The 17,341-nt window shown below is 31.2% G+C and overlaps 3 protein-coding genes across 6 annotated transcripts; 2 read left to right on the top strand and 1 right to left on the bottom strand.

The window, feature by feature from the left end:
* Positions 1 to 577: 577 nt before the first annotated feature.
* On the top strand, positions 578 to 3,600 carry LOC114195372 (hexon). 3 transcript variants are annotated; one of them, XM_028085808.2, is made up of 2 exons: positions 578 to 960; positions 2,027 to 3,600. In XM_028085808.2, exon 2 carries the CDS (start codon positions 2,077 to 2,079, stop codon positions 2,590 to 2,592), a length of 516 nt encoding a protein of 171 aa, XP_027941609.1. In that variant the 5' UTR covers positions 578 to 960; positions 2,027 to 2,076; the 3' UTR covers positions 2,593 to 3,600. The 3 variants fall into 3 exon arrangements, with proteins under 3 accessions (XP_027941609.1, XP_027941610.1, XP_027941612.1); XM_028085809.2 differs by lacking the exon at positions 578 to 960 and adding an exon at positions 983 to 1,113; XM_028085811.2 differs by lacking the exon at positions 578 to 960 and adding an exon at positions 1,120 to 1,264.
* A 2,756-nt stretch (positions 3,601 to 6,356) lies between these two features.
* CHL (chloroplastic lipocalin) lies at positions 6,357 to 8,916 on the bottom strand. Its single transcript, XM_028083255.2, has 5 exons — positions 8,770 to 8,916; positions 8,253 to 8,379; positions 7,666 to 7,908; positions 7,079 to 7,369; positions 6,357 to 6,858 (listed from the first exon to the last, which is right to left on the bottom strand). The coding sequence occupies exons 1-5, from the start codon at positions 8,826 to 8,828 to the stop codon at positions 6,580 to 6,582; spliced, it is 999 nt and encodes a 332-aa protein (XP_027939056.2). The 5' UTR covers positions 8,829 to 8,916; the 3' UTR covers positions 6,357 to 6,579.
* A 5,176-nt stretch (positions 8,917 to 14,092) lies between these two features.
* Positions 14,093 to 16,756, top strand: SGP1 (Ras-related small GTP-binding family protein). 2 transcript variants are annotated; one of them, XM_028083047.2, is made up of 7 exons: positions 14,093 to 14,182; positions 14,471 to 15,025; positions 15,259 to 15,379; positions 15,534 to 15,630; positions 15,727 to 15,766; positions 15,978 to 16,061; positions 16,281 to 16,756. In XM_028083047.2, the coding sequence occupies exons 2-7, from the start codon at positions 14,687 to 14,689 to the stop codon at positions 16,443 to 16,445; spliced, it is 846 nt and encodes a 281-aa protein (XP_027938848.1). In that variant the 5' UTR covers positions 14,093 to 14,182; positions 14,471 to 14,686; the 3' UTR covers positions 16,446 to 16,756. The 2 variants fall into 2 exon arrangements, with proteins under 2 accessions (XP_027938848.1, XP_027938847.1); XM_028083046.2 differs by lacking the exon at positions 14,093 to 14,182 and having other exon boundaries at positions 14,440 to 15,025.
* Positions 16,757 to 17,341: the final 585 nt, after the last annotated feature.

Raw genomic sequence — 17,341 nt, 5'->3', positions numbered from 1 at the left:
AACAAATTAAAAGCTTTTTAAACTCATCAAATTGCTGAAAAATTATGTAACCTTTTCAGAAAGCTTAATTATTTATGAAACTATGGAAGATGAAACAATGAAAGCTTTTTCTATTGTATAAAAAGTTCACTCACTGCATACATTTCCTTTCTCCCAAAATGTAAATACCAGTCTGGCTTTAGGTCTGTCACAAAGATGCAATCTTGAAGTAGTAATACAATATAATATAGTAGAATATCTAGGAAAAAAAATGAAAGATTAAAAATTTTACAAATTGAAAAAACCAGACTTTAAAATAGTTGAGAGAGGAAAATTTGTTTAACTAAAATAATTATTAATACTTAAAAAAAACATTATATTATTTGGAGCAGGTAAGTAATAATTAGTGGGTTCCTGTCTCCTTGGGCGGTTTGTAGGCCACGTGATCTGTGTTTTAGCCAACTCTCAACTTCATTTTCTGACTTTTGCACTTTTTGGGATCTCAAAGTTGGATTTTGGATCACTTTTTTTACATCATTTCTCCTAGAAGTTGCATGATTTTTTCTGAAAAAAAAAATTACGCAAATTGATTAACATTAATTAAAGAAACTCAATGGAAGCATAAAAGTCAATTGAGTAAAGTAATAAAACAGAATTTTCACCGATTGTTTTTTGCGTTCATGATTATGATTTGATTTGTCCATAATGAGTTGTGAAAATTTGGTGGCGAAGTTAACCTTCGCACGACGATGCTTATGAGTCAAATCAAGAGCATTGGATGCGCACGGTCCAAAACAGGACACACAGAGAGTCAAATAAAGTTGGTTGGATTAGATATGATTTTTTGTAGAACACTAATTTCTCCAACTTCTCCATTCCCAACTTTCACTTTCACTCAATTTTAGCACAAAAAGGTTCCCACCTCTGATGGGTCTGTTTCAAATCTGCAACTTTGCAAAAGTGTGGAGCCATAACCTTGCAGTGCGTACAATACCCAACTTTTGTTTTCCCCTTTTATTTGATCTTTCATGCCTTCTCTTTGGATCTAAAATGCTGTTTCTTTCTTCTGCACTGTATGCACTGTAGTGTAGTGATGGGTTGTTACTTGTGGGAATTTGATTGCCACTCTTTGAAGTGAGGCAATTTGATTGAATTGGAAGCCAGATACATTCTTGTTTTGCTTTTATTTTTTGTCAAAACTAAATCATTGGTTTTCTTAGTATATGTATGTTTATTCAAGTTGTCAAAATTGATGATTGTTGCGTTTGATTTTTCTTGTGTTTTGGTAAGTGGGATTCCTTTTACCCTTCCTTGGGTTTTTTTTATAACGAGGAATGGTGATTTATATTTGATTCATTTTCTGTTAACCATTGTGATTTGACATTCTTTCGTTTTTTTCTCCCCCTCTTTCGTTGCACGATGTCATGATAGATTATTATAGTTGAATTGTAATTTTCATCCTGAAGTTATGATGTTATGAACACCCTGTTTCAGTGGCAGCGTATGTTGTTTGTTATGAAATCGTGATGCACAGTGTATGATGTTTCAACTTGTTAACTTGCATTCCATGGATGAATCAACCTGAATCATCTATTTTAAGTGGGGGTTACTGTTTTTCAATTATATCAGAAATTCTGTTCTGTTGTTTTTTATTTGATGCTGGAACCATGTTTTTGTAACTGAATCCAGCAAATTCCCTCCCCATCCCTCTTACTCTTGCAGAATTTATCACACTTTTCTTTATTTTATCCTAGCACAAGTCCTGTTTGAATAATTTCTCCAAAGAATTACAAGAGAAGAAAATAAGATCAAATGAATCGAGTGTCTTCTACTTTAAGTTAACTTATAGGCATCATCTTCTACAGAAGTTCTCATAATTGATGAAAAGTGTTAGGTGTTCAGAGTTAATTTAACTTGTGTAATTCATTTGTTTGCAGAAAAGTCTGTCCAATCATGTAAACAGAAGAAGAATAACCAAACTAAAAAAATTGTGAGAAGTTTATGACTTCACATCTCAAATCACTGATGAAACCAATTTGTGTAACAGGTCGTTGAATAATTCTGGTGGGGGCATCAATCTCATAATAGGAGCACAGCATGGCTCAGACTGTGGAGGTTCGAAAAGGTGGAGGAGGATCCATCAAGCTTGGCACCACTGGAACAATCAGCTCCTTAATGACAAGGGAATTGGATCATGTCCCTTCTGCCCCAAAGAAGCTGGTATCTTCAACAAGGACTAAAACTCAAACACTTCCTGTTTCAGTTCCCTGTGGCAATACAACCCAAAAAAGACTACAACCAAGAAAATCATCAGTTGAAGCCAGTAGCAGTGGAAGCAGCAGAAACACAAACCACAGAGGCACCAGCAATGGCATGCCCCAGAAAACAAAAACAAAAACAAATGGCAGAAATACACAGACAATACCCATGCTAGGTTCTGATATATGTTCAGTGAGCAGAACTCCAGTGAGGGAGAAGAATGATAAAAAGATACCTAACATTGTTGAAGTTGTGGACATAAAATGTGGGAGTGCAGAAAAGGCTTGGGCTACACCCTTAGCAAGTCGTCTTAAGAAGCTTGGGTTTTCAAAGCTCTCCGAGAGCATAATCTAAACCTGAAATTTTTTTGTGTCAGACTTCAGATTCCTGTAACCGAAAGCTGAGGTCCCATTTGGCCTACCATTGTCTGATACATCAACCATAGAACACATACTTGGTAAAAGCCTGCTGCTACTCACTCGCTTTTTCTTTATACTTTCTTCTACTGTAGATACAATTGTGGTTCTAGAACTTGTACTACTAATGGAGGAACCCACCTCTGTGATTTGAGACTTGTTCCTTTGTGAATTTGAATCAATCCTGCTGAAGTACTCGATTTCTTGCATTATGAGGGATGCTACCGTGCCTCGGGTTCCTATTTCCACCGGGGGAAATCCAGCCATATTTTTTGAGTCAAAGGTTGTGGCTTTATGCATGCTTTGTTTGGTTTGTGTTGGGGAGAAAGCATGATGTTTTGATTTAAGAAGGGTTGTTTGTGTGTTTGTTCTGGTGGGAAAACTGCAGAGACTCTGAGGCATTTCTTGTGTTGCAGGGGATGTGGTTTCAGAAGAATGCTTCACTTTATGTTGTGTATCTGAAATGCATGGCACAGGTCTGTGAAGATGTGAAACCGGTTGATGATATGATCACTGCATTCATGTGGTTGCAGTTATAACAGTGTAGTTCCTAACTACTATACCACCTTTTTTAAGTTTCATCATGTTCCTAAATAGATGCTACTAGGTCTTTGGTAGGAGCTCTTGTCAGTGTTGAGTGGATCTGATGGGATTCATGTGAAAGGTAAAAGTAAAAGCTAAGTGGGATAGAAGGATCACTTCCATAGGCTACCTAAATCAGGAAAGTAGCAATCTATTTGAGTGCTTTCATGCGGATTGTGGATTATTTTGTTTAGGTTGGCTCTATCTATTTTCTAGACTCATAATACAACCTAGAAAGAAAAGCAGGATGCAAGATTCATGTATCTTTACAAATTTTTCTTCGATTTGGATTTTCAAACGATGTAAGACTATTGAACGTAATATAACTATTTTAAACGATGTGAGATTATTGGACGTGATATAATTGCATTTTAATTGTTCTTGGTATTATAGAATCCATTTCTTGGATGTATTCAACTTATCTGCATAAATGTGCTGCGACCTACATAAAGAGAAAGAGCAAGTTTGAGGAACTTTTTCCTTAAACTTGAGAGGACATTGGTCACGGCCTTTGCGGTGGTATGATTCACGGGTAAGCTAGGGAGTGTCTTGTTCATGAGAAAAGAGAAGGTCCTTACTATTTTATCCATATATTGCATTTTAAGAATATAACACTTCTTTCAAAATTATACCTATTTTTGTTGTTGATGAGATAATACAACTAACTATAAATAGGTGAGCCATAGGTTTGGCAAATCGGATAATGTGAAAATTAAAGCCTCTATAGATACATCGAAATGGTTTGGTTTGGTTTGGTTCAAAATTTAAATTGCCCAACCTAAACCAATTCCGACAATTTTAATTTAATTTAATTTGGTCAAGTCGACCAATTTCTAATATAGTTAGTTATATACTAAAATCGTTTACAAGTTGTTGAAAAATTAAAGAAGAAACTCTATTTATATATCCTGTCACAGGCCATTCAAAATGCTTTCGTTTACATGTAATCATGGTAGGATAACAATGGAGAAGATAATTGTGGGTTTGACTATCTTATAAGTAAAAATTCATCATCTTTTTTAGTATAATGATATAACTTTTGTCTCATCTTCGTGTCGATCAAGGAACATGTACATGTGTACTTGTTTCATTTTTTTAATAGTTTAAATACTAATGAAACTTTTTTTTCAAAAATAAAAATTATAATAAAAAATGATAATATCAAGTATGTGTATAATACACATCTTTCCTCCAATATTTAAATATCAATCGATAAATAAATTATAATTATATCAATTTTAAGTAATAATTGAATAAATGTTAAATAATTATAAAAATAAAATAAAAATAATTAAACATTACAAAATTAATAATCAAATAAAAGTTCACACAAATTTTTTTTAATTATCTAATAAATTATGTATTTTAGTAATTTAAAACAGAGAAGAGTATGATAAATAAGTCAAGATGGATTAGTATATATTTATCTTTTTCTTCGTACCTAACTTAAAAGATTGGATATTACGAGAAAGAATTTGTTAAAATCAGAATGAATTTGAAGAATAACCATAGAGATTTAGAAAAAAATGACACTGAAATATGTTATGAAAAAAAAAACGCGTAGAAAGAAAAAAATTGAGATGTAATTTAACAAATATTACTTTCCATTTGAAGGAAGATAGGGAGACTATTTCTTTTCAAAAATACAAGTATTAAATTCTTCTAATAGTATAATTAATTAAGGATACGAATGTGGGTCAATCAATTTTATTTTAGCATATTTCATGATAAATAAGTTAGGATGGACTAGTAAAAAAAAACTCGCGGATTAATACGTTTGATCTCTCTTACATGATTACATATCGAGTCACATAAATTAAAAAAAAAAAAATTAAAGTTCATTTATAACTTTTCTTATCCTAAATTTATTATCTTATAACAATAAATATTTAATATAATAATTAAAATAATAATAATTTATTGTTCACTGCAAGAAAATAAAAAATGCTATATAAAAAATATATTAAAATAGACAAAATAAAATCAAGATGCATATTTATAAACATACATATTAGAAAAATAATAAATAAAAATATTTATTTATATTCATCAAACTAAGTCAACTAACAACTAGCGACAATAAAATATTGACAAGATGTTACAACTTGGGCGAGTTACAATTTGAAGCATCTTATTATTAAATGATATTATCATCATATTTCAAAGTGTCTCAAACTCTCACTTAAGATTGTTTTTGAATTTCTAAATAAGAAGGGTTCTTGAATTTATTAGTAAGTTAAATTATGTATATATGTTTACTTTTGAAGACCAAATCCTTCAAATTTTGGAACATGCGAATTTTAATTTCTTTTTAGGAAGTAAAATTGTACTTAACCCTTTAATCAAATTCAACGCACTTGAGTATCATAACAAATAATAGATTTTACAACTATTAAATCTTCATTCTTTAAAATTCTATTGATGGACCGACATACCATAACATAAGAGTGTCGTTTAGTAATAAGCAGACATTATTCAACAGGATTTTACTATGCTAATCTTTTCAGATTTTGTACTTCGACTTAAAAATCTATACTACCATTTGTAGTTTTAATATACCAAAATCTACTTTTGTTTAATTAAAACAATAATTGATGTAGAGTTTGATACTCTTACTTGATGAGCTTTCAATTTGGGAGACATTATTGAAGTGCAAGTAATACTAGGAAAGTTCATTGGAAGAAACTACAGTGCATTAAAAATACTTGCAATTAATATGATTCAGTTTGAGCAGTGTAGGATTTATCATGAAATATAAGTTTATGATTAAGTAATTGCTATAAACAATATTATTTAAGAAGCACATGAACTATGAAAAAGAAAAAAGAGACACGAAACCAGAAATTGAGAAGAACACCTTAGTTGAAAACCTGTGTTACCACTCATTCTGTCAATTATAATTTAGATTCTAAATCAATGTTATAAACTATGATAAAGAAACAGTTTTATTTTTTTAGGCCATGGATTTAAACTCAACTTTTAACGTATAAGTAAAATTCCACTAGATAAACCAGCACACAGTTAAAACCTTAGCCCATAGTCAAATGTTGTATGACAGCATCTTCTTTCCTTTTTTCTTGTGATTATATCACAGAATATTTTCTTGTCGGACGTGTGAGATGGTTAACATATTCACATTCTAATAAATTGTATGGAGGCTGTAACATCCTACCACACCATGGTGATTTGCATACAAAACTCTGTTCAAACACCATAGACAGAATATACCAGAGGATTACACCAGATAAGGTAAGTTATACTTTACATGTTACACATAGGTTGCTACCAAGGATAGCTAGCTATTGTTTACAGGAGTAAATATCTTAAAACAAAAACATAGTTACTACTTAAAGTAAAGCTCAACAAGCTTTTTCAAAGTGTCAAATACACTAGTGAAGGGATTAAGCTCAATAGGGGAGTTCAGTCCTAGATCAGGAAATTGGTTTGTAAGTGCCTGCTGCATTCCAGACATAGACATCATAGCAGCTAGCTGACTATTGGACATGACCTCACAATCCTGTGGTGTGTCTTTAATTTTGGTTGGATCATATCCAAACTTTGCAAGGTAAGACTTGTACCTCTCAATAAATTCAGGTCCAGGGTTAGGTGTCCTTGAGTATATCTGATATTCATTAATAACTATTAATCAAAGAACTGTATGATGCAGTGTTGTTTTTTTCTTTATCGTAAACTAACAAATAGCATTAGATGTCATATATGACATCATTGAAAATTCAGAAAAAGCCTTCTGTGTGAAGTTCAATGACTACAATGTTTGTTTGCTTAACACATGGTTCAAGATTCAAGAATATTTGAGGTGTACTTTTAAGTTGAGAAAATACCTGAATAAAACTTTTATCCTTAGCTCCTGAAACAAGAGAAAAATTGTCATAATCAGTGTCAATCACATCATAAGGTTCCTTGGGAATGAATGGCAATGTAGGAAAGCGGAGATAGCATTTTTCTTTGATCATCTCCTGCTTCTCTAGCTGTGTCTCATTTTTATCCAAATCTTCTTCCGAAACACACTGAACCTTTCCCCTAATTCCGGTTATAAACCCATTTGGGCCTCCATGAACACAAAAGGTGTCAACTTGAATAGATGGTACTTCCCTATCAAATGTATATACACCCTGAAATATCATTAGTACACCCAAATTAATATGAAGAAGCTTGAAATGCCAAATAAGGTAAATGACAAATCTTATCTCTTGGATGTATACTACTACTGAATGACAGAACATTTATTTATGACAACATTTAATGAACAACCAGCCTTAGGATTATGTCAGTGCCTCCAAATTCAACACATTTGTTATGAATAATATGAAATTGGTTAGGGAAAGATGTTGGAACATAAATAAAATCAGCTCTTTTCTAAATCAAAAGTTGTACAGTGTATTCATTGCTATATTTATTTTTGCATTACCTGAGTGCAATGACAATCTTCTTGGCCTTGTCCAGCAAATCCACGTTTAAGTGAAGCAACTTCAAACCATCTTCCAGAATATCTTACAGGGTCAAAATCCTTGGCTGTCATACCTCTCATCATCATTAGATTTGCACCCTTTTCATCAGATCCATTCTCAAATGGTGAAGTAAGTGCAGTATCACTGGCACTGGCAATTTGACATATATTATTTTGTGCTCGAGATAGATCTGCTGCAACAGACTGTTGAAGGAAGAAATAAATGAACAAATACTTAAAACAACTCATTCTTCATAATATGATTTTTTTTTAATGAGTAAAAGATATTCTCTATTTGCCACACTTCCATAATAATATTCCACCTTTGTAACAGCTATAATCTCTATAAACTACTGTCATGCAATGTTTTAAAAAAATGTGACCGTGATTTAAAACCTTGTTATCATGTGTTCAGGAAAACAATATTGTGAAAAATGTTTGGTAAGTCCTCCTGATGGGTATTTGAGATATGACTTCATGAAATTGCGTGCTCAACTGAGTTGTAAAAAGCAACACTCTTGGATTGATGAATACAAAAAGATACAAACCTGATTTCCTGGAGAAATAAAGATCAGAGAAGCAGCAATCCCAGATAAGACATGCTTGGTCAGAACCTTACTTGGGACTTCCAACGAACACTTTACCGATGTTCTTCCTGAAACTGTCCTGCATTGTCTGGAACAAAAAAAAAATGTCATCCCATTTGAACAGCAATGAAACCGGAAAATAAATTACAAAAAAATCACTCAAACAGTCCCAGATTGAGCATCTTGTTTTAGAATTAAAGAAAATGCAATCAAAATCCCAATGAAAGAGGAGGACCACAACCATCTAACTAACTAAAAGCTGGTTATTACAAGACAAAATTCTGGGAGTATAAAACGGAAAGTTCATTCAGTAATGGTGAGTATATGAACACTGAAAAGCTACATAACATGATCAGAAAATTGAAGCACAAAAAAAGAGTCTCCTTCGACATAATAACAAAGAGAAAAGCATTTTGAGCAAACAGATTGATTACAAAGATTAATTAAGGGTAAAAGAGAAAAGATTAAAACTTGTTACCTGGGATAAGAAGAAGAGTGAGGTGGAGGAGGTGATGCTCGTAGAAGAACCTCTACCATGTCTTTGTGTTTTCAGTAGTTGTCTTGTCCACAGTTGCCCCATTCTGAAGTTTCTTTCTAAAGTCCTCGGTTTGGTTTCTGTGACAAAAGATCCTCTTGAAACATCGTCCTCTAAGGTCCCATGAATGAAACTGGGCCTCCTAACATTTCAGTGTTTGTGAACTGGGCCTTCAAGGCCCAATCTATCAGTTTCTTCCAGCACCACCTTAAATTTCTTCCTCCATCCAATAAATTATTGTACTTCAAATCGTGCATTCGAAAATGGTTCGGAAACATATAATTCACCATGATGCAGAATTCAAAATATAATTTTTTATTCCAGAATAAATAATCTAAGATACAAAAATTATATATTATATTTTAAATTATGCAATCTAAAATGATTTTTTTATTTTCTATCCTAAAATGTATAAGGCGAAATATAAAAAAAATATATTTCAAAACACACAAATTTAAGGAGGTATAAGTTAAATAATTATGGAGGTGCATGGAGAAATTATCTTAACAAACTCTACACCCTCATTATTAACTACCTAACTACTTTTCTCTTTTAAAGCTAACTAACAGTTGGTATTGAACTATGACTTCCTCCTAACACTTGTTTTTTAATAATAGTTAGTTTAAGGATTAAATATGTTTTTTTTTCTCTTAACTTTTAGTGAATTTTGGAATTAGTTTATTTTGAAACTTTGAACCAATTTAGTCTTTCATCTTTCGAAATACATGAATTTAGTCCTTTCAATCAAATTTTATTAGGTTTATTTAATGTTTCGTACGTATTTCATGATTATATTTGAATTGTTTATACTGATTGACATATTTTTATTTTAATATTAAGTCAAATACTACTATAAAACGCGTTTGAAATGTCAAATAAACTTAATAAAATTTAATTAAAATGACTAAATTCACGTATTTTGAAAGATGAAGGACTAAATTAGTCTAAAATTTCAAAATAGACTAATTCCAAAATTTACTAAAAGTTAATGGATAAAAACATATTTAACCCTTAGTTTAAATATAAGGAGAGTTTTGTTTAGTTTTTTTCATTCATGATAATAAATACTAATTTTGTTGTAATTAGTTTTGGGATTGTGATTAAAGTTAAAATTAAATGGTGGAATTAACATAAGTAGGTTTATGTGTAGGGTGAGGTGGTAGAATACGAGGATTAATGAGTGATATCTAATTTAAGATAAGTGAATTCGTTGCAGTTCCTAATCGCGTTGTTCATTTTGGGTTATATTAGGAAATAAATAATAGGCACAATCTCAATCCCAAACCGGCCAGACCAAAACCAAAAAATTAGTGGCAGAATTAATGCTAAACCGAAATTTGTAGACAACATGTGAAACAATCGAAGAAAACAAGAAAAAAAAAATGGTTATGGATGCATGGGTTCTATAAACCGTATAATTTCCCTTTCCTAGTAATAAAATAAAGAAAACAATTTTAACTTGTTAGCATAAACAAAATTAACTACCCAGTTTAACACGTTAATACAATAATAAATTCAACTAGTCTTCACAAATCTAAGTCAATATTATTATAATTATTTGTGTTTTCGAAACAAAATAAATTATGGTCGCACATTTTTTAAGAAAGGGTTAAATATGTATTTTGTTTTTTAACCTTTAGTTAAAATTCAAATTGGTATATCTTTAAAATTTTGGACTAATTTAGCCATCTATTTTTAAAAATGTATGAATTTAGTTTGTTTAATCACATTTTGTTAAGTTTAGTTGATGTTATAAATGTGTTTGGTACACCTTAATCGTTTACACCATTTGACATATATTCGCTTCAATGTTATTGAAATGTTATCATAAAATACGTTTAAAACATTAAATAAATTTAATAAAATGTGATTAAAATGATTAAATTGATGCATTAGAAAGTTGAATAACTAAATTAATTCAAAATTTTCCAGAAGGGAGTAATTTAAATTTTTACTATTATTATCTTAAAAAAATTATACTTTTCTTCGATAGTTCAATAATCTCCTCAAGTTGGTCAACGGAATCTAATCCCAATGAATAAACAACATAATTGTGTGCTAAACTGAAAGCACTATAACACTACATGTACAAGTTGGTTGAACACGATTCCAAATATAATACTACCTCTTATTATAAAATGAAGTGAGAATCAACTTTATATGTTTTGTTTGCAATATAGATATGTATGTTTGGTCGTAAGAAAATGTTGTAAAAAATGTTTTTGAGAAACGATTTAACTTTCTTTTGTTGTTGTTGTCTGAATTAGTTTATAATTTTCTAACTAAAGAATCTGTGGTTGATAATGTTATCTCGTTAAGTTAAGTATTGATATTTTTTTTCACAAATTAAGTAAGTAAGGTGATTTAAAAATATGATTTTTATGTGGATGTATAAATAAAAATAAATAAATCGTATTCATTCGACAATTCACTATTTATTTTAATCATTATATTATGAATTTATTTATATTTTCCTTTGAATAATATAACAAGAGTTCAAAATCAATTTAAAAACATATAATTATAATACAAAAGAGTGCAGTGTGTATTAATGATGCATCAGTATTCTAATTTGAGTAACATATTCGTGTATAATATTTTTGGATACTTGATATTTTTCAATAAAATATCTAATTTATAAAATCATAATATATTACAAGAAAATATTTGAATAATAACAAATTTTAGTGACAAAAAATAATTAGTCATTTAGGTACCAATTTATAAACTAAACATTATTGGCAATTAAAATAGTTCAAAAAATTATAAATGATCTCTAAATTGATAACTAAAATAGTTTATATTATAAATTGGTCACTAATATTAACTACTAAGGTTTTGACTACCAAAATAATTGGTCTCTAACATATTTTTCGTTACTAAAATTAGTCATTATTTAAGAGTTTTGTTGTAGTGGTACTTTTATGATGATAATAATTTATATTTTTTGATGTTAAAGACTTTAGTAGATATGGTTTTAATTTGGATTCACACAAACAATCACATCTTTTATGTTTTTAAGAATTATTGTACATTTTTAAATATTCATATATCACGTATCTATCACATATCATATTCTATAATTTTTAAAATAAACACATTAGCATATCAAATACGTGTAGTATCCGATACATGTATCGTATCCATATATCATAAATATTAAGTGTGTTTACATATATCACGAAAATATTTTTATTTTTATTTTTTCTTTATATTATTATTTAACGTAGAACTTTAGTGAATATAAGCGTTTTATTACAAATTAAAGTGGAAGTTCAAGATGACTTTGCAGAAAGATGATAAGCAAATCCACCGAAAGTATTTCACGTAGAATACACGCATGATCGAAATTTAGGAAGAGGAACACCCCAACTTTGCAAAACCCACTTTCAAACTTTACCAAACTTCCACCATCAAATAACTCAAAAATCAATCACCAAAGAACACACCACACTCACTCAATCACACGTCATGCAATTACCCTAATTTCAAGCCCTCTCATTTTCACTTTCTTTCTCTTTCTCACCACGTGTCTTCGTCTTCCTCTTCTTCTTCTATCATCCATCAACATCTATAACAAAACCTACACTGAACAACTTGGTTCACACTTTCAATTTGAGTTCACTTTGTATAATAATTAATTAATATATATTATCAACCACACTCCTCATAGTTACGTGCAAGTTAGCGTAATTTAACTAAAAGAATGTATTAAATTTTATATATTTATTAAAAAAAAAGAAAAGTGAGTGGATTTATATTGGCAGTGGTTAGCGGTGGTTACATACTGCTCTACGAGTACGAGTTTGGTGTGAAGCTTTCCATTTATTTCATTATCCGAAACCCATCATCTATGTAACTAACAAAATAAATTCATATTAAAAGCTATAAAAAATTGTTATAGATAGATTGGTTGGTGGATTTAATTAATCAATAAAACTTTAGATGCCTTGCTCTAGCCACACTTTTATTTTATTTTATTTTTTATATATATACGTGGACCACGTTAAAAAGAATGTAGCATAGCATACCCTAGATGAAGTCTAAGGTTAGTGATGGATTTAGGTTTGATTAGGGTAACATTTTTTGGAGTTACCAAGATTCCATAATTAATTAAATAATAGGTTTTAGATCTGATGGGGTTTCGTGTTCTCCATCTCTCGAAAAGCGTGACGAGAAAGACGAGAAAGTGAAATTGATTTCCACAAACTTATCTCGTATCGTACGAAGGTTTTTTTCTTTTTTTTTTTCCTATGTATTTGCGGAAATCAAATCAACGTGAACTTCCTCGGACGACACCGTATACGTATAGAAACATTCAAATACTGAAACTATACGGTCTCTGTATCTATTTTAATTTTATAAGAATAAGAATGTTTTAAATTTGCAGAGAAAAGTTAAAGAAGGTTGTAGCAGCCTTTTTCCTTTATCAAATAGTTTTAACTTTTGTGTTCTGTAGATTCAGATCCACCAATCACATTATCACATTATCATTTCTGTAATTTGTCACTAATCATACCAAATTGATGCTCTACTATACCCACTTCCACTAATCATATAGTAACCTCAATTACCTTTGCAAATTCCCAATTATCATCATTTTTATTTTTAACTAATTTTACTTTTATCATTTATAATTGACTCTACCCAATCTAATTCAAATGCGCGTTTAATTTCAAATGTAATTAGACGTGTCCAACATGCTAAATATTTTTGAGTTATTAACACGCTAAATATCAATTAAATGTTTACTTTTTTTGGTAGATATTTGTGTTTAAGTTTACTACCATGATTGAATATAGTAAATATTTTCAGACTAGATTACATCTAATTAAATTTCAACTTTTGAAATTTATAAAAAGGGTTTGAATTGCTTGTTTAATTTGTCATTTTAGTATCAAATGAAGTCATTATAATATTGATTAATTAAAATTTCAAACGTCTGATCGATAAACTCTAAGACATGTAATCATTTTCTTTACTAGAATGCTAATAATAACGAAGAAGAATACGTGAAACTAAAATTATTTCCTACTTTTTCAGCCATCAATGGATCTTGTTCTTGTAATTATTATTATTATTACTATTATTATTATTATTAAAGAATAAGGATTAAAAAAGAAATAAAGCCACGTGGCCTTATCGTGTGCCCTCTCCGCAGTAGATAACTCCTCACGCGCTTTTCTTATCCTATCCTTAAACACCACACTCCACAAGATGCTCCAATTCACAGACATAAATATACTTCTCTCTTACCACATTCCACAACATAGTTGTTCCATTTCTTATACAACAAACCATGACAAAAGGAGACATAAATTTCACATAAAGTAATTGATGTGATGAAAAAAAAAAGGTAAGTAAGTCATCATTTTAGCTTTTAAAAGTGTAACACACAGTACGCTACAATAAATCAGTTTCTAAAATTGATGGGTCTTTTTTTATAATTAATTATTGAAATCGATTAAAAATGGCAAATTTTAATTGGTCTCACTTTGTGTAATTTGCAACAAATTTCGTGCGTTGATGAAGTGAAAGATTTTTGAAGAACATTTTGGTAAAAATATAATTTGTGTGAAAAATAGTATAAATTACGTGAAGTGTTTTGTTCTTATCACTCACCCAGTAAGGCCTCCATACGCAGAAACCAAGAAAGGCGGCAATAGGGAGCGTTTGGGAAAGCGAAGTGAAAAATACCGGTCAACTGTCCCCTATATCAGACAGTGGGACCAGAACCCAAACAAGACCAAACGCACCGCAACAAGAAGAAGAACATCATCGACGAAGAACAAAAACATCAAAGAAGAAGATAGTATTTGTTTCTGCGAACGTTTTCGCCCACAAGAAACCATGCTCCACGATGGCCAAGATCATTCACCAAACCACTAGAAAGATGTCTCAGCTCTGCCGCAAGTTCGCTCAGGTCGACGTCCGGTGGGGTGTCCTCAAAAGGGTATCTTTCGTCGGCCAATTTTTTCGCTTCATTTGGAACAGAATCCTCGTTTGCTCCGTCGCCGGAAGGCCACCCCACTACCGGAAATTACAACTCCGGGACCCGTCATCCTCTTCGCCGCTCGTCACCGACTCCGACACCTTCCTCGCCGCCGCCGCCACTTGCGGCTATGACTCTGATTCCGATTTGGTGAACCTCAAGATCAGCTTGTTGGGTGATTGCCATATCGGAAAAACTACTTTTGTGGTACGTCTGGTTTCGATTTTAGGTTATGCATATGTCTGTAAAAGAACAATTTGGATACAAGACTTAGTATTTTGGGTTGAACATAAAAATTTTAACTTTGATGTGATTTTGAAGTTATTTGTGGGTTAGACTTTGGCTATGTATTTGTTCTGAAATGGGTGAAGTGTGGTAGCAGTGTGTTATTTGAAAGGGTCTAACTAGGTTGCGGTTATTATGTGAAATCCTGTTACCAGATCAAGTATGTAGGGAATGAACAAGAAAAGATGAGTCTACAGATGGAAGGATTAAATCTGATGGACAAAACTTTGTCAGTTCAAGGAGCACGCATTTCGTTTAGAATATGGGATGTTGCAGGTGCTTCGCTTAAACTTTACCTTTCTTTTCCTTTATTTCTCTGCACTGTGTACTTTTTACACTTGCTTTTCTTGTTTCTATTCATTTTACTTTTCTGGGTGCGTTGTGTTAATTGATTGATCATTGATGGTGAAGTATGATGTGGCGTGTGTAGGAGATAAAAGGTCACTGGATCAGATTCCCATGGCTTGTAAAGATGCAGTTGCAATTTTGATTATGTTCGATCTCACCAGTCGTTGTACACTAAATAGGTAGGCTAAGAGATGTTATCTGTGTGATGAGTTCGGTGCAGTGCTTTTAGAAACGTAACTCAGAAACAATGACTCTGCGTTTTTTTGTCTTTGCAGTGTTGTTGGATGGTATAGTGAAGCAAGAAAGTGGAATCAGGTACATATACTTCAATTTGAATTTATTTCATAAAGTGATTGCCACTTTTTAAATTAAAGTGTAGTTTCCAAAGTCTTTTCGGATGGAAACTCGGTATCTGCATTATTACATTGATCATGCTTTAGTATAACTGCATAATGTCAGAGGCATTGATTTTTGCATCAACACTACACAAAAGTCTGATTTTTATGTAATTTTGTTCATTTTGCAGAGTGCAATTCCAATTCTAATAGGAACCAAGTTTGATGATTTTGTAAGACTTCCCCCAGACGTGCAGTGGACAATTGTAACACAGGTAAAATGAACAACATTTACCAGTTTTGGTCATTTTCCTGTATTGATGAATCCTTGATTGACTCAGAAACAGAGAAAAAAATGTTGTAATAAATGCTAGTCTTATCAGTGATGTTGGCATTCCATTACTTTCCTTTTTGGCACAAATTACGAGTTATGACTTTGTATCACATTCCTTGGCTTTTGAAATTAAAGTTGGTGCCACACATTATTGCTACAGGCAAGGGCATATGCGAAGGCAATGAAGGCAACCCTTTTCTTTTCAAGTGCAACTCACAACATAAATGTGAACAAAATTTTCAAGTTCATCATGGCCAAGCTCTTTAACCTGCCATGGACAGTGGAAAGAAATCTGAGAGTTGGAGAACCCATAATTGACTTCTAAATTCTTCTTTACGTAGTGATTTTATGTGTACATAGCAGCAGGGAAAAGGAGAATAACAAAGAAAAAAGAATGAGAAAGAAAACAAGTCCACCTTTTGTTATTGACTAGGAATCTATGACCATCTAGGTACCTAAAAATTCCATGTTTCAATAGGCCATTTTGACTTCAGTTGTGCAGAGAGTGATTTTAACGTAAGATGTTGTGTCTCGGTTTTTCTGTCTATCTTCCCCTGTTGTGGCTGAGATCAAAGCCCACAGGCATTCATATTTTTCCACCTGTACTCATAAAGAAAGAGAAGTTCTATTTCTACATGATTTTTGTGTAATTCTTTTTATTTCTCTAATGCTAGAAATATAATATCTAACACGTTCTTTTATTATTGTTTAACATTTATTAAAAATTATACAATAAAACATCATCGACTAAAAATAAAATTATTTTATGATGCACAAATTAATACAAATGTTATTTGTGTACAAATTTTATAGGATTAAATTATACTAAAAATTTACATTGAATTTGTAATTTACGATGTATTTAAGTTTGAATTGCTGGTGGTATTTGTCTAAGAAAAGGTATTATAAAATAAATTTGAAAAATTGATTTTGATAACAAGAAGAGACGCCTACTTTATATTTATATTTTGAATTTTTCTAAGGGTGTGTTTTTTTGGGTGATAATTTGAGAAAGAGGGAGATGATTGATTTGGGTTGATCAGAAGGTGATATTTATGTTGTTTTTTTTTTATGGATTTGAGGATGATATTTGAGTGGATTTGAGAGTAATTTTTGTGAAAATTTGTGAAGAATTTGACTGATGTGACTAAAACAATTAAATTTAATAGATGAAAATGTAGAATGATCTAATTGTCCTTGGTGTTAAAAAGATATAATAAA

This window comes from Vigna unguiculata, chromosome 8, assembly GCF_037176805.1.
Source record: "Vigna unguiculata cultivar grain cowpea cultivar isolate G323 ecotype 2 chromosome 8, ASM3717680v1, whole genome shotgun sequence".
Lineage (NCBI taxonomy): Eukaryota > Viridiplantae > Streptophyta > Magnoliopsida > Fabales > Fabaceae > Vigna > Vigna unguiculata.
Note: the sequence above shows the minus strand (reverse complement) of the source record. Positions and strands in the feature narration are given on the sequence as shown.

Coding starts and splice junctions, on each gene's coding strand:
- CHL (XM_028083255.2), bottom strand. CDS start 8,828: ATGGTAGAGGTTCTTCTACGAGCATCACCTCCTCCACCTCACTCTTCT. Junction 8,380..8,769: donor CACTCTTCTTCTTATCCCAG/GTAACAAGTTTT, acceptor TTTTTGTTCCAG/ACAATGCAGGACAGTTTCAG. Junction 7,370..7,665: donor AAGATTGTCATTGCACTCAG/GTAATGCAAAAA, acceptor ATGATATTTCAG/GGTGTATATACATTTGATAG.
- SGP1 (XM_028083047.2), top strand. CDS start 14,687: ATGGCCAAGATCATTCACCAAACCACTAGAAAGATGTCTCAGCTCTGC. Junction 15,380..15,533: donor TAGAATATGGGATGTTGCAG/GTGCTTCGCTTA, acceptor TGGCGTGTGTAG/GAGATAAAAGGTCACTGGAT. Junction 16,062..16,280: donor AGTGGACAATTGTAACACAG/GTAAAATGAACA, acceptor TTATTGCTACAG/GCAAGGGCATATGCGAAGGC.
- LOC114195372 (XM_028085808.2), top strand. CDS start 2,077: ATGGCTCAGACTGTGGAGGTTCGAAAAGGTGGAGGAGGATCCATCAAG.